Here is a 23,496-nt window from a genome sequence, read left to right on the forward strand (position 1 = left end):
GTTCTCCTTTAATACATTTCATTAAACATTTTGATACTTTTCCATCAACTTTATTAAAATTCTGTTATATCAAACCACAGGAAGTTACTAATATTTGACCATTTTTAACTTACAAGAATGGTAATGTTATATAGTTCAGTAGTCAGACAACATACCCATTTGGCTTAATGATATCTAAAATTAGTCAATCTTTCTACCTCCTCTGAACCATATGGAAACTTCACACCCTCCATCTCTTGCCTAGACTATTACAGTAGTGTCCTAACGCTTCCTCCCATCTTTCTTTCTTCTCCTGTGTTTGCCTGCCAACACAGGATCCAGACAAATCTTCGTAAAATGTAATTCTTGCCCTGTCATTCTTCTCCAAAGCCTGTGTTGTTTCTCATCCTAACACCCAATTTAACTCTCTGCATCTTCTACCCCCCTATTCCTCTTCACCTTCACCTCCCACGACTCCCTAGCTTATTCTGAGTCAGCTTTTCCTCAAACATGCCAGGCAAGCTCCTTCCTTGGGACATTTGCATCTACTCTGTGCCCAGAATCTCTTTCAACCTTCAGATTTGCTCAAGGGTCACCCTCTCAATGAAGTGCACTCTGACCTCCTATTTGAAATTGCAACCCATCCAATTTAGGATTTATTTCTGCTCTGTTTTTTAAATTTTCTTTAACTATATCCTCACCAGGAATACTATATAATTTTACTCTGATAGTTGACTACCTCTCCCCTCTAAAATGAAATCTCCACAAGGGTCATGACTTTTGCCGTTTTGCTCACTGCTGAATCTCTTGCACCCAAAGTGTTTGTCTGACCCATAAATACTCATTAAATAAATGAATTGATAGCCTCCTGTAGGCCTTATTTGTTATTGTTCATAAGTATTCTAGTTCCATCTTGATTTATAACCCCCAAATAAGCACTTATTACCACTATTGCTTTACACAACTGTAATGTGTATTTTAATTTGCTATATGTTTAATAATTTGCTTGCTCAGCACTCCATTTTGCTTCTCATGCCTCCTTTCTGGAGATGACTTTTTTCTTTACTACATTCTTTGGTTTTTTTTAGTGTCTATTACTAGGAAACTCTCAGTGTGAGTCTGAGCACGATTATTTTGCCTACGTTCTTAAATTGTAGTTTACCTATGTATAGAATTCCAGATTAATAACTTCTAAAGTCATTCTACTATTTAAAGATTTCTATTAAAACTGTTGATAAATTAGCTGATCATCTGTCACCCTCTTTGTATATCATCAGCATTTACTCTGGTATTTTTAAAGTCTTCTGTTATCTTCAACTTAATTTTAATATTCCAAATGTGAATTTAATTGATATTGTGTTTGGATTCATTGTAATTATTGAATCCATAGAAGTCATGTCTGTGAAAAATCTGAGAGAATCTGGAAAATTCTCAACTATTTTCTTTCTTTTTTTTTTTTTTTACTTTTATTTTATTTTTAAACTTTACATAATTGTATTAGTTTTGCCAAACATCAAAATGAATCCGCCACAGGTATACATGTGTTCCCTATCCTGAACCCTCCTCCCTCCTCCCTCCCCATACCATCCCTCTGGGTCGTCCCAGTGCACCAGCCCCAAGCATCCAGTATCGTGCATCAAACCTGGACTGGCAACTCATTTCATACATGATATTTTACATGTTTCAATGCCATTCTCCCAAATCTTCCCACCCTCTCCCTCTCCCACAGTCTATTTCAATAATATCCCCCCTATTTTCCCAATTTTCTCTGGGCTTCTCTGGTGACTCAGATGATAAAGAATATACCTGCAATGCAGGAGACCTGGGTTCAATCCCTGTGTCAGGAAGATCCCCTGGAGAAAGGAACAGCAACCCACTCCAGTTTCTTGCATGGAGAATCTCCATGGACAGAGGAGCCTGGCAGGTTACTGTCTATGGTGTCGCAAAGAGTTGGACACGACTGAGTGACTAACACTTTATTTTCCCAGTTTTCTGTCTAGAACCCACTTGTAGATGTATATGTTCACCTAACATTTAGTGATCCATGTTTCACAATATTTTCTATCTTTTTACCTCTCAGGCTGCATCCTGGATAACTGCCCCTAATATGCTTTATTGGTCATGAAATTCCTCTTGTGTTGGTTGGTTGGTTTAGTCACTAAGTCATGTCTGACTCTTGCGACCCCATGGTCTGGGGTCCATAGAATTTCCCAAGCATGCATACTAGAGTGGTTTGCCATTTCCTTCTCCAGGGGATCTTCCTGAACCAGGGATTGAACCCAAGTCTTTTGCATCACAGGCAGATTCTTTACCAACTGAGCCATCAGGGAAGCCCAAAATTCTTCTTAAGCTCTGTCTAATTTTATCTTTAAGTTCTTCTACTGAACAATATTTTTAAATTTCTAGCAACAAATCATGTCATTTCAAAAAATTAGCCTGGTAATATTTTATCTTGTTTTATACATCCAATTTTTTCCTTCTTCATTAATTTGCTAATCTTAATACTTATATTATGGTTTATGACTGATAGCTCTACATTTTTAGGGGGTTATTCCCTGTATTTGTTATATCTGCTAAGTTATTCTCAATTTTTTTCTTGAAACTTTGGTAATTTTGGATCATTACCAAAATAGCCAGGGCTTTATCTATTTCTGTACAAACAATAGGCATCTCTTTTGTTTACACCAAAGAAAATTTTTGTTAATATCCTGAGGTTACATATTTGGCAAATGTGAAAGGAAGTCCTGACTACAAGTTTTTATGAAACAGGTATATATTCATGTTCTACCCAGTGTCAAAAACCAAGTTTTACCAACTTGTTTTGTCATATTCCCTAGCCAATTAGCGTTTCTCCCCTACTCCATAATATTATGATGTATAGGTTTCTGAAGGTATTGGCTTTTTATTTTTTTTTAATTTTATTTTATTTTTAAACTTTACAATATTGTATTGGTTTTGCCAAATATTGAAATGAATCCGCCACAGGTCGGTTCCAACATCCTCTCTTTATCCAAAGCCCCTTTTCCTCTCATCATTTAAGTCTTAAAATTCTAAGCGCCTCATTAAACTGCTGTTTCAGGCCTCTGCTTCCTGAATTGGTTTCCCAGTACATTTTTTAGGAGCTGGAAGTGTTCTTTACTTTTTAGGTCCCTAGCTCTGGAACTTAAAAGATATTTTTTATTTTAAACACTCATAAATGTTTTATAATGGGAGTATTTTCAGGTTGTCTACTACCATATTCCTGGAGACCAAAGTCCTTTTGGATGGTTTCAAACATGGAGTGGATTTCAAGGAAACCTACATCAAAGACATTTGCCTTAAGCAAGAAGTAGCCATCAGGGCCAAGGCTCCTACAGCATATGGGAAATAATAAGGAGAAAAAGCCCTGAAATACTTCAATATCATGTGCTCCAGTGTGAAGAAACCTTAAGAACAGGCCAGAGAAAAAGATACTCATTTATAAATCTAAGTTAAGAATTCTACACATTCCATGTCCATAGTCTTATGCAGAAAGCAATGACTTTGAAAAGCATTTTCTTGCATCTCCAATTCATTTTATCATATATCAAACTTCTTGAGTATTTGTCCCATTATCCCTTTCTTTGAGAGTCTTAAATTTTAAGCATTCATAAGGGAACACAGTAAGAACTGAAGGTATTATTACACATGGTCAGAATGACATTGTTCTGAAACTGTGTCAAGTTCTGAACATATATATTTACTATTAATTAAAATAGACACTAATAATACTTTCATTCTCAGACTGTATATATCCAATTATAGTTTGTAAACATCTTGTGTTATAAATTCTATCCTTTCTACAAGTGTTTTCATTTTGCAGGGTGTATTTTCCCTGTTAACTGTGAAAATTGGTTGCAACTGCTCATTAATTGGGACACTTATTTATATAGTCTGGCATAACTTGGAATGTTAATTAAAGCAGTGTGTGTTTCAAATGTACATGCCCTTTCCAATAATTACTGAACTGACTGGGAGAGGGCTGCATATCTGTGTGGTATAGTAAAATTTATATACTCTATTGCTTTTTTTTCGTGATACAACATGACTGCAGAGACATGGGGCATTATGCTTAGTAAAGGGACATGACTATCTCATCTACAATTTCAAAATTCACAAAGGCTCTAAAATCTGAAAGCCTTGTTTTGCAATTTATTTGGCAACAACACCCAACCCAAATTCTTTTAGGTAAAATATGATCTCAACTGATATAAAGCACATTTAACCCACTTAATGTGACTATTTACATATTTTATTGAATGCAGCACAATGCCCCAGACCTTGATGAGGTATTACACAATACACACATATGCAAAGTTGGCATGACATTGTTGTTGTTGTTTAGTCACTAAGTTATGTCTGACTCTTTTGTGACCCCATGGACTGTAGCCCACAAGGCTCCTTTGTCCATGGAATTTTCCAGGCAAGAATACTGGAGTGGGTTGCCATTTCCTCCTTCAGGGGATCTTCCTGACCCAGGCATTGAACCTGTACCTCCAGTGTCTCTGCATTGGCAGGTGGATTCTTTACCACTGAGGCACCTTTATGAAATCCAAAAAGATCCTGAATGCTGGAACACATTTGGTTTAATATTTTCAAATAATGGATGATGGACTTATAATAAACTAATATAAAAACTATCAAATATTTTTTAAAAGACTAAAGTATTTGTGAATTCAGGAATCCTACAAATTAACTCAAGAGAACTTTCATAATTATAATTCCTTATATAAAGCTTAACAGAAAGGTGAACATATGTGGTAATATAATAAAAATGTAAGGCAAAATGTAAGTTGTAGTGCTATAGTGAATACTATTATTTTAAGTCTATTTGGGATGAAAATGTAAATTAAGTAATCAATATGGCATTTAAAGGATGATTGAAAAACTAGGAGAGTCAGCTCCTTAGAGTTATATACAAGTTTGGGTTTTTAAATTTTAACCCAGCATTTCTCAACAGCCATTACTGATATTTGAGTCCAGAGCACTCTTTGCTGCAGGAGGCTGTCGTGTGTGGACTGTAGGACCCCTGGCCTCTGCCCACTAGATACCAGCAGCGTATCTCCTGCCCAAGTTCTGACGAGCAAAACTGTCTCCTCACACTGCCAGCAATGTTGCCTGGGGCAACTCAGTTGAGACCCAGTCTTGCCCCAACTTTTGTATAAGACTTCATTGTCTGTAAATGTAGTTTCACATATATGTTGTTATTTTAAACATATCACAAATAACTCTTGGAAATAGATATTATTGTACCCAATTCACCATGAGGAAATTAAGGTCCACAGAGGTTAAGGACTTTGCCCCAACTACACAGCTACTAAGTGATCAGCTGGGACTCCTCAGTCAGCTCAACAGTTGCCTCAGCCACGTTCTTCCTCCAGCATCATCTTCAAGAGGCTATTGGGTCAATGAAACTTGATGCAGATTGTCTTTAATTTTTTTCTTTTAAGTAGAACAATCCATCTTGGAACATGCATTAAATCATTTCAGCCCAAATTATTAGAGAAATGCAAATCAAAACTACAATGAAATATCGCCTCACACCAGTCAGAATGGCCATCATTTAAACATCTTTAAATAAATGTTGGAGAACATATGGAAAAAAGGGAACTCTCTTATGCCATTGGTGGGGATGAAAATTAATGCAGATATTGTGAAAAACAGCATGAAGATTTCCAAAAACAAAAAACAGAGTTACCATATGATCCAAAAACCCCATTCCTTCGCATATATCTGGACAAAATATAATTCAAAAAGATACATGCAAGACTATGTTCACAGCAGCACTATTTACAATAGCCAAAACATAGAATGGTTCAAAAGTGGGAAAGAGTATGTCAAAGCTGTATATTGTCACTCTGCTTACTTAACTTATTTGCAGAGTACATCTTGTGAAATGTCGGGCTGGATGACTCACAAACTGGAATTAAGATTGCCAGGAGAAATATCAACAACCTGAGATATGCAGATGATATCACTCTAATAGCAGAAAGCAAAGAGGAACTAAAGAGCCTCTTGATGAGGGTGAAAGAGGAGAGTGAAAAAGCTGACTTAAAACTCAGCATTCAAAAAACTAAGATCACGGCATCCAGTCCCATCACTTCATGCCAAATAGATGGAGAACCAGTGAGATACTTTTATTTTCTTGGGCTCCAAAATCACAGCAGATGTGACTGAAGCCACAAAATTAAAAGATGATTGTTCCTTGAAAGGAAAGCTATGGCCAACCTACACAGGGTATTAAAAAGCAGAGATATCACTTTGCTGACAAAGGTTCATATAGTCCAAGCTATGTTTTTTCCAGTAGTCATGTACGGATGTGGGAGTTGGACCATAAAGAAGCCTGAGCACTGAAGAATTGATGCTTTTGAATTGTGCTGGAGAATACTCTGAGTCCCTTGGACTGCAAGGAGATCAAACCAGTCAATCCTAAAGGAAAATAACCCTGAATATTTACTAGAAAGATTGATGCTGAAGCGGAAGCTTCAATACTTTGGCCACCTAACGTGAAGAGCTGACTCATTGGAAAAGACCATGACACTGGGAAAGACTGAGGGCATGAGGAGAAGAGGACAACAGAGGATGAAATTATTGGATGGCATGATCAACTCAATGGATGTGAGTTTGAGCAAACTCTGGGAGATAGTGAAGGACAGGGATGCCTGGCATGCTGCAGTCCATGGGGTAGAAAAGAGTCAGATATGATTTAGGGACTGAACAACAAGACATGGAAACAACCTAAATGTCCACTGACAGATGAATGAATAAAGATGTGGACCATGCATACATACATACATACAATGGAATACTACTCAGCCATAAAAAGAATGAAAGGATGCCACTTGCAGCAACATGGATTGACCCAGAAATGATCATACTACATGAAGTCAGAAAGAGAAAGACAAATATCATATCACACCATTTATGTGGAATTTAAAATATGACACAAATGAACATATCTATGAAATAGGACTGATTTACAGACACAGAGAGCTTGTCTAACCAAGGGAGAAAGGGGTGGGGGAGGAATTGATTGAGAGTTTGGGGTTAGAAGATGCAAGTTATTATACATAGTCATATATAGAATGGGTAAACAACAAGGTCCTACTCTATAGGACAGGAAACTATATTCAATATCCTGTAATAAGCCACAATGGAAAACACTGTGAAAAAGAACGTGTGTGTGTATATATAAAGCTGTATCACATTGCTATACAGCAGAAATTAACACAACATTGTAAATCAAATATCAGTTCAGTTCAGTCGCTCAGTCGTGTCTGACTCTTTGCAACCCCATGGACTGCAGCACACCAGGCCTCCCTGTCCATACCAACTCCTGGAATTTACTCAAACTCATGTCCATTGAGTCAGTGATCCCATCCAACCATCTCATCCTCTGTCATCCCCTTCTCCTCCCGCCTTCATTCTTTCCCAGCATCAAGGTCTTTTCAAATGAGTCAGTTCATCACGTCAGGTGGCCAAAGTATTGGAATTTCATCTTCAGTATCAGTCCTTCCAATGAATATTCAGGACTGATTTGCTTTAGGATGAATGGGTTGGATCTCCTTGCAGTCCAAGGGACTCTCAAGAGTTTTCTCCAACACCAACAATTCAAAAGCATGAATTCTTCAGCACTCAGCTTTCTTTATAGTCCAACTCTCACATCTACACATGACTACTGGAAAAACCATAGCTTTGACTACACAGACCTTTGTTGGAAAAGTAATGTCTCTGCTTTTTAATATGCTGTCTAGGTTGGTCATAACTTTTCTTCCAAGGAGCAAATGTCTTTTAATTTCATGGCTGCAGTCACCATCTGCAGTGATTTTGGAGCCCAGAAAAATAAAGTCTGACACAGTTTCCCCATCTATTTCCCATGAAGTGATGGGACAGGATGCCATGATCTTACTTTTCTGAATGCTGAGTTTTAAGCCAGCGTTTTCACTCTCCTCTTTCACTTTCATCAAGAGACTCTTCAGTTCTTCTTCGCTCCCTGACATAAGTGTGCTATCATCTGCATATCTGAGGTCATCGATATTTCTCCTGGCAATCAACCATACTTCAGTGAAATAATTTTTTTAAAAAAATCATCATTTCAGGGCACACAGCAGATGACTGCTTACAAAAGTCACTTGTCTCTGGGTCTAAGCCATAAGCAGATCACAGGCATGCCAAATGGAATCAGGTGTTTTCATACTTACAATTCTTGCTAGGCAACAACTCTTATGGGTAAGGAAAACCAGCAACATAAGCTGGTTTTAATAAGCCTGTGCCATAGAAATCACTTTGTATCTTCTTACCAATAATCCCAAACTATAAAATCACTTAAAATAATTCTAAATATTTTTAAATGGAATATTACAATGAACTGTAATAAGAATGATCCCTGAAAATCAGCATTCAACGCAGAAAATTAGTTCCCAATGGTTCCAGTCATTTAAAATTCCATTTAGAGACCAGGTAGGATCACATTGCCTTAAATGCATAATAGGAGAGCATTTTCAATTGGATGCTTATCTCTAAGGCTTTAAGTCTTCATGAAGTTTATTTGACACTGAGCCTGATAAGGAGCAGCACAGATACTGCAGTGGGTGCAAAGTTAGTCCCAGCTCTTTTCCAATTTACTATCGACAATTCCAGTGAAACCTGGCAGAATCACCACACTGTTAATGCAAGTTCATTTTCAAATGTCACATTTGTGTCAAATAGTTTATTCCCAAGAGATCTTGTAATTCACAGTTCAGAGGCATAATTTTCTTATTCATCAAATGAAAATGATTAAGCACATTTTTTTTATGACAGCTGCATTCTACATGGTTATTTCTTATAACCGGTGCAACACACACGTCACATTCAATAATAGTCATCAAAATTACAGTATGTTATTAAAAGTCAAAAAGGTCAGGTGATTGGACCCTTGTCTGCTACATATGAATCCTCAGCTGAAAAATAATGCTTTTCACCTATTCAAAATTTAAATAAACCAGTTTATATAAAAATACAACTGCATTCCTTAAAATACTTTTGCTAGTCACCTGGAATCTGGCATTCCCTGCATTTCTGTGCTAGTTTTACTTGTTCTTTATTAAGACATTATTTTTTAGACTACTTGCAGGCTTACAGCAAAATTGAAAGCACAGAATTTCCTATATGCCCCTGTCCCCACAGATACATGGCCTTCCCCATTATCCATATACCCTATCAGAGTGGTACATTTGTTACACTTGATGAATCAGATTGACACATCATCTCCCAAACCCATAGTTTACATTATGGTTCAATTCGTGATATTTTATATTCTATAGGTTTGGAGAAATGAACAATGACATGCATCCATGATTATGGTATCATACAGAGTATTTTCTCTGCCCTAAAAATCCTCTGTGCTTGACCTATCATCCTTTTCACCCTGAAAACCACTGATCTTTTCACTGTCTCCATGCCTTTCCCTAGGGGCTCAGGTGGTAATCAATCCTTCTGCAATGTGGGAGACCTGGGTTCGATCCCTGGGTTGGGAAGATTCCCTAGAGGAGGGCATGGCAACCCACTCCAGTATTGTTGCCTGGAGAATCCCCATGGACAGAGGAGCCTGGAGGGATACAGTCCTTGGGGTCGCAAAGAGTCGGACACAATGGAGCAACTAAGCATAGCACAGCACATGCCTTTTCCAGAATGTAATATATATTGTTGGAATCATATCACATGTAGCCTTTTCACACTGACTTTCACTTAATCATATGTATATATGGTTCCTTATGCCTTTTCATGGCTTGGAAGCTCATTTCTTTTTAGTGCTAAAATATCATTGTTTGGTTGTACCACAGTTTATTTATTCAGTCACCTACTGAATTACGTTCACCACCAGTACTATGGTGAAAGTAAAGTCTGATACTGTAAAGAACAATATTGCATAGGAACCTGGAATATATGGCCCATGAATCAAGATAAATTGGATGTGGTCAAGCAGGAAACGGCAAGATTGATGTCGACTAAACATCGACATCTTAGGAATCAGTGAACTAAAATGAACGGCCTACTATGGGCAAGAACCCCTTAGAAGAAATGGAGTGGCCCCCATAGTTAATAATAGAGTCCAAAATGCAGTACCTGGGTGCAACTTTCAAAACAACAGAGGTATCTCAGCTCATTTCCAAGGCAAACCATTCAACACCATAGTAATCCACATCTATGCCCCCACCACTGATGCCAAAGAAGCTGAAGTTCAATGGTTCTATGAAGACCTACAACATCTTCTAGAACTAACACACACACACACACAAAAAGAGATATCCTTTTCATCATAGGGGATTGGAATGCAAAAGCAGGAAGTCGAGAGATACCAGGGATAACAGACAAGTTTGGCCTTGGAGTACAAAATGAAGCAGGGCAAAGGCTCACAGAGTTTTGTGAAGAGAACAAGCTGGTCATAGCAAACACCATTTTTCCAACAACCCAAGAGACAACTCTACACATGGACATCACCCAGATGGTCAATAACAAAATCAGATTGATTATGTTCTTTGCAGCTGAAGATGGAGAAACTCTATATAGTCAGCAAAAACAAGACCTGGAGCTGACTGAGGCTTAGATAATGAGCTACTTATTGCTCATTATTTCAAAATTCAGGCTTAAAATGAAGAAAGTAGGAAAACCACTAGGCCATTCATGTATAACTTAAAGCAGATCCCCTATGATTATTCAGTGGAGGTGATGAATAGATTCAAGAGATTAGATCTGGTAGAGTGCCTGAAAAACTGTGGAAAGAGGTTTATAACATTGTACAGGAGACAATGATCAAAATCATTCCAAAGAAAAAGAAATGCAAGAAGGCAAAGTGGTTCTCTGAGGAGGCTTTACAAATAGTTGAGGGGAGAAGAGAAGCAAAAGACAAGGAAAAAAGATATACCCAACTGAATGCAGAGTTCCAGAAGATAGTAAGGAGAGAAAAGAAGGCCTTCAAGGAACAATGCAAAGAAACAGAGGAAAACAATAGAATGGGAAAGACTAGAAATCTCTTCAAGAAATTAGAGATACGAAGGGAACATTTCATGCAAGGATGGGCATGTTAAGGACAGAAACCGTGAGGACCTAATAGAAGCAGAAGAGACTAAGAAGAGGTGGCAAGAATACACAGAAGAACTATTCAAAAAGGTTTTAATGACCTGGATAACCACAATGGTATGGTCACTCACCTCGAACCAACATCCTGGAGTGTGACGTCAAGTGGGCTTTAGGAAGCATTACTATGAACAAAGCTAGTGGAGGTGATGGAATTTCAGCTAAGCCATTTCATTTTTTTTTTAATTTTATTTTATTTTTAAACCTCAAACACTGTATTAGTTTTGCCAAACATCAAAACGAATCCGCCACAGGTATACATATGCTCCCCATCCTGAACCCTCCTCCCTCCTCCCTCCCCACACCATCCCTCTGGGTCGTCCCAGTGCACCAACCCCAAGCATCCAGTATCGTGCATCGAACCTGGACTGGCAACTCATTTCATACATGATATTACACATGTTTCAATGTCATTCTCCCAAATCTTCCCACCCTCTGCCTCTCTCTCAGAGTCCATAAGACTGTTCTATACATCAGTGTCTCTTTTGCTGTCTCGTACACAGGGTTATTGTTACCATCTTTCTAAATTCCATATATATGCATTAGTATACTGTATTGGTGTTTTTCTTTCTGGCTTACTTCACTCTGTATAATAGGCTCCAGTTTCATCCACCTCATTAGAACTGATTCAAATGTGTTCTTTTTAATGGCTGAGTAGTACTCCATTGTGTATATGTACCACAGCTGTTAAAGTGCTGCATTCAGTATGTCAGCAAATTTGGAAATTATATCAACAATGGCCACAAGACTGGAAAAGGTCAGTTTTTATTCCAACCCAAAGAAGGGCAATGCCAAAGAGTGTTCAAACTACCATCAGTTGCATTCGTTTCACATGCTAGTAATATTATGCTCAAAATTCTTCAAGCTAGGCTTCAGCAGTACATGAACCAAGAACTTCCAGATGTACAAGCTGGGTTTCAAAAAGGCAAAGGAATCAGAGATCAAGTTGTCAACATATGTTGGATCATGGAGAAAGCAAAGGAATTCCATAAAAACTTCTACTTCTGCTTCATGGACTACACTAAAGCCTTTGACCATGTGGATCACAACAAACTGTGGGAAATTCTCAAAGAGATGGAAGTACCAGACCACCTTATCTGTATCCTCAGAAACCTATGTGTGGGTCAAGAAGCAACAGTTAGAACCAGACATGGGACAACAAACTGGTTCAAAATTGGGGAATGAGTATGACAAGGCTATACATTGCTACTCTGCTTACTTGACTTACAGGTAGAGTACATGTGTAAAATGCTGGGCTGGATAAATCACAAACTGAAATTAAGATTTCCAGAAAAAATATCAACCACCTCAGATATGCAGATGATACCACTCTAATGGCAGAAAGTGAAGAACAACTAAGGAGCCTCTTGATGAGGGTGAAAAAGAGGAAGTGAAAAAGCTGGCTTGAAACTCAACATTCAAAAAACTAAGATCATGGCATCAAGTCCCATCACTTCATAAAAAATAAAATGGGAAAAAGAGGAAGCAGTGACAGACCATTTTCTTGGGCTCCAAAATCACCACGAATGGTGTCTGAGCCATGAAATTAAAAGACGCCTGCTCCTTGGAAGGAAAGCTATGACAAACCTAGACAGCATATCATTGTATTAAGAAGCAGAGATATGACTTTGCCAACAAAAGTCCAGATGGTAAAAGTTTTGGTTTTTCTAGTAGCCATGTACAGATGTCAGAGTTGGATCATCAAGAAAGCTGAGAACTGAAGAACTGATGTTTTAGAATGCTGGAGAAGACTCTTGAGAGTCCCTTGAACAGCAAGGAGATCAAACCAGTCAATCCTAAAGGAAATCAGCCCTGAATATTTACTGGAAGGACTGATGCTGAAACTGAAGTTCCAGTACTTCAGCCACTTAATGCAAAGAGTCAGCTCATGGGAAGAAATCCTGATGCTGGTAAAGATTGAAGTCAAAAGGAGATGGGGGTGGTAGAGGATGAGATCATTCAATAGCATCACCAGCTCAGTATATATGAATTTGAGCAAGTTCCAGGAGATGGTAGAAGATAGGAGCCTGGTGTTCTGCATTCCATGGGGTCGCAAAGAGTTGGAAAATGCTCAGCAACTGAACAACAACAAAGCTGAAGTGCACTGTGGCTGACTTCATGTTTTGGCAATTATAAATACAGCTGCAATAAACACTTATGTACAGGTTTCTGCATGGACGTAAATTTTCAACTACTTTGGGCAATTAGCAAGGAACACAACTGCCAGATCTTATGGTAAGATTATGTTTGGTAGTGGCTATATTATTTTACATTCCCAAAAGTCATGAATGAAAATTTTCTGACCACTTGCTCTTCCTGAACCAGGGGGAAAGGGATATGGCAACTCCCAACCCAAATCTCCAGCTCCGTTCTCACTGATCCCCAGGCAGCTAGGTTATGCCAGGTGCCATCAGCAGTCTGGGACAGGAAAGTCAGAAGCAAAACCTTTGACCAGCTCCCAGAAGAGTTGTAACATTAGATGCCTGAATAAACACTTTCCTTCCCCAGGGAGAAGTGGGCAGCCATGGTTTTTGTCCACTTGCCCTTTACTGAGCTGAGTGGAGGTGCTATGTCTTCTATCAACCCAAGCTGCCTTCTCCACTCTCCCCAAGGCAGCTAGCCTGTGCCATATCCCTGAAACCTGCAAGACTCGGGAGACAGCAGCCTGTCCTCTGGGGAGCACCCTTAGAAAAGTTAAGATGCTGGATCTGTGAACCAAATCTTTCATTTCCTTGAAGAAAGCTAGGAGCTGATGCCTGTAATTCCCAGTTTCTGATAATACTTTCAACATTTCTTCTATTATCAAGATAACAACAGATAGATGGCTCAATATAGCAAAATGTAATGTCATTTAACATTATTCAACATTCTTCTCCTGTCACTTGAGCCACTGAAACTATCCAACCAGTTTCAGTGGCATAGCTTGTATGTAACCGGTAAGAGTTCAGGAAGGAAAAGAGAAAAACCTATCAAGTCTAATGTTTCAAATAAATGTTTGCTGGAAGCCAATAAAATCATCTAAAGATGCCAGTTCTCAAATTTTAAAATCTATAGTCCTCTTTAATATGTTTATATAAGATTAATTTTTTTCTAATTTCCAATCACTGTCTGCATACTGCTTAATTTTTAAAATTTCTTTTTCTGTAATAAAACTTACGGATATTCTAATGTAACTCTCTTCTTCATTCCATTCTGAAGAATTACATTTTTGTGCACTCTGTTCCTCTGTATGCCATGTGAGCCCCATCAGTCACTGAAAAGTGAAAATGAAAGTGGAGAGTTGTGTCTGAGTCTTCGCAACCCCATGGCCTGTAGCCTGCCAAGCTCCTCTGTCCATGGAATTTCCAGGCAAGATTACTGGAGTGGGTAGCCATTCCCTTCTCCAGGGGATCTTCTCAACTCAGGCATCAAACTTGGGTCTCTTACATTTCAGGCAGATTCTTTACCATCTGAGTCACCAGGGAAGTCCCTCCCCTGTCTGTCACTACAACCCCACAACTTCCCTCACAACTTCCAGTTACAAGGACGCTCAGTCACTTATGAGCTGGTCCTGCTCCTGCCCTGCTCCCCCAACAAAGGAAACAGAGCTCTCAATTTGGTTGCAATTCACTTCCAACCACTGTCTAAATTGTGCTCAGCTTCTGGACCAAGTTAACCTATTTCACTTTTATAGTCTGTTAGATGGTTATTTTTCTGTTACAGTGAAAACTTATTTCAAAAAAAGCGTTATAAACTTCAGTTCCTAAATGAAAAGATTTTCTAGGCTATTTTAATTCATTGTGAATTGATAATATTTAACAATACAAACAAAAAGTAAGAGGGGTCTGCTTTCCTCACTTCTCAGGATTTTTCTTACTCATGTGAGTACCCTCCTGGAATACCTTCAGAAATGTATTCTTACAAGCATAAAAAATAAAATTTCCATGATATTTACATAATAACATTCTCAGATCTCTACTTATAACCAAGAGTGTTTCAATATCCACTGGTGTTTTTAACTAAACATGAGTTTTCTGCAATGCTTGTATCTCAAAACTTATTTGGAAATAAATGTGCTAAATTTGAATAATTTTATGTGAACAGGGTGTCTTACAATATAGAAATTGGTAAAAAAAAAAAAACTTTCTATGTTACTTAGAAAAGATGAGAAAAGGGAAACAGTGAGTACAGAAAACAAAACAAAACAAAAAAACTGAACCATTCTTTGGGACTCCAGCTTCCCTCAGATTAACCCATTAAGTAATTTACACACTGATTGGAGACTAGTATACAGTCACCCCCTTGTCCACGGGTTCACTTTCTGAAGTTTCAGCTAACCACTCAACCAAATTAAAAAAATATTAAATGGAAAATCTCAGAAATAAGCAATTCATATATTTAAATTGTGTCCCATTCTGAGCAGTGCGATGAAATCTCTGTGGTTCTGCACATCCTGCCAGGAATGCGAATCAACCCTTTATTGCCCAATAGGCAATGACTAGCTAGCTGTCTGGGGTTTCACAAGTGGCTCAGTGTTAAAGAATCCACCCGCAGTGCAGGAGATGCGGGTTCAATCTCTGGGTCAGGAAGATCCCCTGGAGGAGGAAAAGGAAACCCTCTCCAGTATTCTTGCCTGGAAAATCCCATGGGCAGAGAGGAATCTGGCAGGCTATAGTCCATCGCGTTGCAAAAGAGTCAGACATGACTGAGCGACTAAACAAGAAGAAGCTGTGTTGCTTATCTGACGACTGTCAAGGTACCACAGTGCTTCTGTTCAAGCAATCCTTATTTTACTTAATAATGGCCTCAAAGTGAAAGAGTTGTAATACTGCCAATTCAGCCAAAGAGAAGCTGTTACTTTAGTAGAAAAAAAGAAAGAGAGAAGTCATAATGCACTTCCCTTTAAGTGAAAAGGTAAAGTTCTCAACTTAATAAGGAAAAAAAATATCATATGGTGAGGTTGCTCATATCTACAATAAGAATGAATCTTCAGTCCATAAAGTTGTGAAAAGGAAAAAGAAGTTCGTGATTGTTTTACTGTTGCACCTCAAACTTCAAAAGTCATAGCCATAGGACATAAGTGCTTAGTTCAGATGGAAAAGGCATTAAACATGTACAATAAGACATTTCGAGAGAGACACCGCATTCATGTAACTTATTACAGTGTATTGCTACAATTATTCTGTTTTATTATTGGCTACTCTCTTATTGTGTTTATTTATTTAATAATTATTTATTATTACTGTTAATCTCTTTTCGATCCCTGGGTCAGGAAGATAACTGTGTCTAATTTATAAATTAAACTATCATGAATATGTATGTATAGAAAAAAAACACAGTATATATCTCGGCATGCACTGGGGGTCTTGGAATATACCCACTGTGGATAAGGGAGACTACTGTACAGAATGTTTTCAAACTAAGAGTTTACCAAGCTGAGACAAAGATTCCTACTTGCCTACATCCCCAGATGTGGTAGGATGTAAAAATATGTAAACTTTAGATCTTTGAACCTAGGTTCAGACCCCTGACCTATCACTTACAGTCTTATGGCCTTTGGCTAATCACTAAACATCCCTGAAGTTCAGTTCCCAGTTATAAAATGGGAAGAATAACTACCTTCACTGCAGACATGAGAAAATAAGTTCAATTTATGTAACAATCTAAGCACACAGTACACCTGAAAAAGCATTAGCTCTTTCCAACTAGAAAAAGAACTCCCCAAGTTGTACCCTGAAGGTACTAAAGTACTTCACTTGGGTTTATATATTACTTGAAAAATGCTATTTCTCTTGAATAATCAGATCAAGTATATCAATTTGATAGGTCCTACTCTAATCAACAAAAATTATTCAACATTTTTTAACAAAAAAGCCAGCATCCCTAATAATAAATGACTTAAAAAAAAAACCCCACTGAATTATTCAACAAGGACTTAGTAAGCACTTTTTAATGTTTCTATTCAGGTTCTTATCCTCTCCATCCTTTGAGAAGGGCTCAATCTTGCCAGAATAGGCCTCTGGGCTTTTTCAGTACAAAAGAATGAGGAAAGGAAAAAGGATCAGAATGAGTCTCAGGCTGGGGAAAGTGTAAGCGAAGAAAGGTATGTGAGCAGACTTTAAGAAATGTGAGGGAAGTGAATGGGGGAGGAAATAGTGAATTAGTAATTAACACTGTGATTATGTAGACCCTAGCATAGAGTTCAAGAAAAGCAAGTAAAACTCATAAATTGGTATTCATTTCAGTCTTAGGACTGTGTTTTTTCAACCACAAAATGGCGCGTGTATGCACACACACACAAACACACACACACTTATACATGCCACTTAGTGTTATGTATAAGTGTTATGAAGCAGAAGTAGTAATTAGGGCATGTGAGAAAGGACTTACTCTGATATGGGTGGGGCTGATGAAGAACACATAATACTTCCCTGAGGGAGGTAAAAAGCTAAAGGTAAGAACAAAAATGTTTGTTCTCACTCTGCTTAAAGTAATTAGCCTCTAATTAAAATAAATAAATTTACATTAAAAAAAAACAATAGCAAGCATGTTTATAAGGCTTACAATGCACCATGCTCTGCTCCAAGCAGTTATGTATGTCTTAACTCTCTTTATCCTCCCAACCACCCAATGAAGTAGGTAAAATTATTTTACTACTATTATTTACTACTACCAAAATCACTGTGGACAGGACTGCAGCCATGAAATTAAAAGACGCTTGCTCCTTGGAAGAAAAGCTATGACAAATCTAGACAGCGTGTTAAAAAGTAGAGACGTTACTTTGTCAACAAAGGTCTGTATAGACAAGGATATGGTTTTTCCAGTAGTCATGTATGGATTTGAGAGTTGGATCATAAAGAAGGCTGAGCACTGAAGAATTGATGTTTTTGAATTGTGGTGCTAGAGAAGACTCTTAAGAGTCCCTTGGACAGCAAGGAGATTAAACCAGTCAATCCTAAAGGAAATCAACCCTAAATATTCACTGGAATGCCTGATGCTGAAGCTGCAATACTTCAATACCACCTGATGCAAAGAGCTGACTCATTGGGAAAGACCTGATGCTGGGAAAGATTGAGGGCAGGAGGAGAAGGGGCTGACAGAGGATGAAATGGTTGGATTGCATCAGTGACTCAATGGACATGAGTTTGAGCAAACTCTGGGAGACAGTAGAGGAAGGGAAGCCCGGCGTGCTGCAATTCATAGGGTCACAAAGAGTTGGACTGAGCAAACTGAACAACAAATTTCCTTTAACAAATGAGGAAACTGAGTCAAAAGGTGGTGAAGTAAATTGTACAAAATCAATACCCCCGAAATTTGAATCCATACAGTCTGACTCCTTATTTTTGACAACTGTTTCATTAACACAAATCAAGCAAATTAAACTCTCCTAAGCAATCTATGGTCTTCCCTGGTAGCTCCACCTGCAATTCGGGAGACCCGAGTTTGACCCCTGGGTTGGGAAGATGCCCTGGAGGAGGGCATGGCAACCCACTCCAGTATTCTTGCCTGGATAATCCCCATGGACAGAGGAGCCTGGTGGGCTACAGTCCATGGAGTCACAAAGAGTCAGACACCACTGAGCGACTAAGAACACACACACAAGCAATCTATTCCTAACTTGGATTAATTCCTTTCAACATTTCAAGCTGGGTTTATACATTTAATATATTTGATTTGTGAGGACATCACCTCCCTGATAAGTACTTACTTAAGTGCATAATGCATAATTCTTTATTAAATCAAATGAATTAAACACTATGTATGTTCTTTGATATGACATTGCCTTATATATTACAAACATTTAAAATACAAATGATCATCCTGAAGTCAACACAAAAGCATCAAGATGAGTTTTTTCATTCTTTCTTTGTGCTCAATTTATTTTTTATTTTTCTAGGATTGCATAGTCCAAATATAGGGCACTGGGAGAGGTACAATACCAGATTAGGAGGGCTCAGATTTCTGGGCCAAAAATTCTGTCAAACTGTAGTGGTTAAAGATTTAAGACTGGACAAAGCTTCCAAGGGCTAGCAGCTCCCAGCACAATTCTACTGAAGCCCTTCTGTACAGCTGCTATATTAATAGGGCCCTTGGGTCAATGGTTATCAGAGGAGATGGGTCTGATTCCCTGCACACCCTGAATTCAATTGTTACCTCCATAAGCAAGTCGTTTTAAGCTTATATTTGTATTGTCTAATTTGTATAGGCAGAATTCTCACCCACCACATAGGTTCCTTCTAATTTCCTTCATGTCAACATTCTTCTCATACTTTTTTTCTTCTTGGAATTCCAACCACAACTCAATGATGATTACAAGATATATTTGTTGAAATTTTCACTTTTTATTCCATTATAAATAGGGGGTTCTGGTGTGCTTCCATGAGGTATTGACAAGAGGACCTGAAATCTGCCCCCAGATCACAGCCATTCTTCCCTAGGTGGACCCCAGGGAAGGTAGGTTTACAGAATAATGATAAGTAAATGGAAGTGAAGTCCTACTTTATTAATCAGCTGGAAAACACTCTAAAGCAACCTCCTACTTAAGGGCATAGAAGGAATAAGTGGAAAAATGTGTAAACCATGCCCACATATGCCACACTTCCACCCCTTTGAAAGCCCCTCTTCCAGAAATTGAGCTGAAGCAGTAAAATGAACTATGACGACAAGTCAGATCACTGTTTCTCATTTTATGGCAGAACCAGAGAGAGGTATAAAAAATGGCAGAGAGAGATTCCCTTGAAATGATTCCCCTTGAGGCCTTAACTATCCTTGGTTGTATTCTTTTTACAGATCGACTTAAAAGAACACAATGAACACTGTCATCTTTTTCATAAACTTTCATGTATACCTCATCATTCATGAAAGGCACCAACACATTTCAGAGAGCAACGGACTAGTATTTGAATCCCTCTTTTGACTAGCTCCTACTTCTGTGAACTTGGGCAAATGGTTTAAACTTTCCGGGCCTCAAGTTCACACATTTGCAAAATGCATTCAATTCCAACTACTTACTGAAGCGATGATGATGATAAAGTGAGATTACAGATTTAAAATATAGGACATATAGCACTCACAGATATTAGTTCCCTCATTCAGAAACTACCTCATCTCTTCAACTGAAATAAATTGCTCTCCTTTGCTGAAGAATACAGCTTACTGCAATTTGGTTCATCCAAGTTTATAACATAAAGCAATATATCATCTGCCTATGAATAGTGACTGTGTCACTATCACTTGCTTCTTTGAATTCCAAAGTTATAACAATTACCCAAGGCTAGTTCATTACTCTCATTTTAAAATAAATAAGACTATTTACGTTCAAGGAGAAATGATATGTCCTCAGGATTGTAGGTGTAATTCATGTTAGCTATTGTATGACCTGGTAGGTAGTGCTCTAGATCTTTGCCAAATGTGATTCCATATTTACTAATCACAACTCACTGAATGGAATAGCTTCATAATGTCCTACTGCAGCTACACGACCTACTTGTAGACGGCATTTTTCTTAGGCTCTTTGCTAATTTTTCTCAAAATTAAACAAAGGGTTTAGTTTCCTGAGAAAATAAAAGATATCCACCCATTTTATGATACAGGAGTTTTTAAAAAACAAAATTATATCAGACCAAAAGAGGGCTTATTTATGACAGAATCATTGGAAGTAGGGCATGAATTGCTCATAATTTTAAATTAGAGCCCCATTTCAATTTACTTCCATGTCTTACCACAGGAATACTCAATTACCATTGAGTAGGATCGTGCTTAAGCCATGATTTGCTGCAAACATGCATTCCTATGGCTTCACTTCTGGCTGGATGCCTTCGGAAAGGAACAAAACTTAACCACATCACCTTCATCTTTTAAGCCAAAAGCCAGTTGCTGCAGGAGAACAAAAAACATCGATAAGATAAATAGAAAATGTTCTGGTTTACTTTGAAGACTTTTGAATTCACAGTTCTGCACTCCCATGTATAATTAATAATTATTCTTAAATGCAAATGTCCATAAATACAGAATGGTCAGTCCATATTTCTGGGTGCCTTACTTTTGCTGCTTAAAAGGTTGAGCATGAGTACAATTCATTCTACTTGGAAAGAAAGAAAAAAGCAAGCACACAATTAGCTACAGAAAGCCAGGTTACCATAGCAACATGGCAAGGCTAAAATGATCTTTCAAACTTTTGCAGCACTGTGTGTCAAAGGAAAGTTTGAGCTCTTTCATCCTTCTTCCTGGGATGGAAAAGGCACACTTTGTTTTCATCCAAAAGGAGCACCTGCTTCTTTATGATCCTCTCCAAGTATCTTGTAGCTGCTGAAATGAAGGTATATAGGACTAAAAAGACTGGAATATTCTGAGTACTGTGGGTACCAAGCTTACATTTTAAACAGCCTATCCTGACCCAGCCTCACCCAGAATGACCTTCCTATTCCCACAGACCCCCAAATCCTACTGTGATGCAATACTATCAGAATTGGGACAGAAAATTCTAGTGCTTTATGAACTTTTTCAGAGCACAGAACACATAAAGCCTCCAAAATGGCATTTACAAAACTAGCATAACCATGATATTAAAATTAAAAAAATATATAGTTCAAGAAAAAAAAGAACACTAGGTCAATCTCACCTATTGACTATAGATGTAATATATTAATACTAGCTAAAATACTCACAAATCAATCTGCACGTTAAAAAATACAAAAACCAGGAAAATCAATGATTCTTTAATATTATGAGCCTATGAGTGGAGAATACAACATTGATTAAAGTTAGAAATTATTAGAAACATTGACCTATAGTCAGTAATTATTCAAATTAAAAATCAGTGGTCCTCTCAATAAGTCCTGGAAAATTATTTGACAAGTTTGGTACCATACTTGTATACAAATGGAAAAAAAGTCTTTGAAACCAGGAAAAGAAGAGCTACTCCATAAACATAATGTTGAACAGAACTTTGCTGCAGTTTCATAGCTATTTCTGAAGTCCAAATCTAAAAAAGAATGTTATGGTCACACATTTCTAAAGAGGGGTGCCAGGATTCCTCTCTCCTCCCCAAGGGCCCTTCAAACTCAAGCCTGGTGAGGGTGGATAGGGCTTCAGATCATATGACTAGTTACCAGAGCCTGATTCAGGAGGTCTAAGGTGAAGCCCAGAAAAATGAATTTTTAATACCACTCCAAAGTATGGGGAATATTGTACTAAAGAAAGAGAAAGATAATAATGAGTTCCAGAATTTTAGCAGTTATTTCTGAGTAATGAATGAGGAAATGCAGGCTGGAGAATAGAATAAAAACTGTCCATAAAGAACATCATATCTGAAATGCTTATTTCCAGAGCCCAGAGGACTTCCCAAGCCCAGTGCCTCACAATAGTGGGCAAAAGCACATAATTATAAGTCACAGAGATGATGCCACCACATTAGTAGATCATGCTGTGGACACCAAGTGACATCAGAATAGCTCTTGGAAACAAAAGTTCTGAGTACGATCTTACATCAAGGTCAGCTCATAACAGAAATATCACCTATAGCCAAACAAAATTCAAAATAAATTCCGATACGGAACGCTTGTGTTCTTATCTATCTAATCCATCTTTGAGCCTCCTTCATGTCTTACAACCAGAAACTAAATAGTTAGAACAAGTAGAAATAGGTTTGCCCTTGTAGAGTTACAAAGTATGTGCCCATACCTGACAGACACTCGTGACTTGCTGCTTTAATTCTAAAAGTTCAACTTTGTAAAAGATGTCCAAAATTTCATCTAGAAGAATAAAGGAAACATACACTTTTTCCTTTTGCCCATGAATTTTTCACATTTTCCTCCAAAACAGGAATAGCAACCTTCTAAGATGTGGCCATTATAGCTTTCTGACCTGGATGCCTTCAGACAGGCTGCTCTCATGCAATCTACATTTCTAAAAAGCTATTGACCTTGGACTGCTTGATACAAATAAAATTAAGAGCCTGCTTTTATTCTATCATCTACCTTCTAGAGCAAGGGGAGAGATTGGTAGAAAATAATAAAACCATCTTAATCATTATTCTTCTTATGAAAGGAGTATTAGTAGCAGAAAGTGCTATTTTTGAATCACAATTTCTGGTAGTTCTTTCCAAAGGAAGTCTTTTTGTTTTGAACACCTTAATGAGTTTTGTGATTAGAAGCTGAGCAAAAGTACTTTGCTTTACAAAAAAAAAAAACTATTAAGAAGAGTATGGAGTTACCTATGCTATCCAGGGACAAAAAGAGTTGGAGAGAAGAACTGGAAAGGGGGAAAGAGAAAGGCAGTCAGGATGGTGTATGGCCAGAATCTATGAGTGGTGATACCACTGATGAAGAAACCTCGGGTTACAGAGGATGAAAAAAATTTCCTAATTTGAAATGGCACTTCTGTAGAATAAATCTGTCCATA

At 37.9% G+C, this 23,496-nt stretch overlaps 1 protein-coding gene across 38 annotated transcripts in view; it reads right to left on the minus strand.

The window, feature by feature from the left end:
* LOC129621292 (uncharacterized) overlaps window positions 1-23,496 on the minus strand; it is a 694,734-nt gene that overhangs the window by 238,537 nt on the left and 432,701 nt on the right. For 10 of the 38 annotated variants that reach the window (XR_008699202.1, XR_008699203.1, XR_008699201.1 and 7 more), the window contains 2 exons: window positions 22,777-22,847; window positions 20,836-20,970 (listed from right to left, as the gene is read on the minus strand). The exons of 12 other annotated variants lie outside the window; for them this stretch is intronic. Coding sequence is in view for 7 of the 26 variants with exons in the window: in XM_055537538.1 (XP_055393513.1) it covers window positions 4,346-4,538 (193 nt within the window). In the remaining 19 variants the exon portion in view is untranslated. Of the gene's footprint in view, window positions 1-4,155; window positions 4,539-14,346; window positions 14,369-18,847; window positions 20,971-21,037; window positions 21,403-22,776; window positions 22,848-23,496 lie in introns of those variants that run through there. 16 more of the 38 variants (XR_008699193.1, XR_008699190.1, XR_008699194.1 and 13 more) reach the window with 12 other exon arrangements.

The sequence above is a fragment of the Bubalus kerabau genome, chromosome 10 (genome assembly GCF_029407905.1).
Source record: "Bubalus kerabau isolate K-KA32 ecotype Philippines breed swamp buffalo chromosome 10, PCC_UOA_SB_1v2, whole genome shotgun sequence".
Lineage (NCBI taxonomy): Eukaryota > Metazoa > Chordata > Mammalia > Artiodactyla > Bovidae > Bubalus > Bubalus kerabau.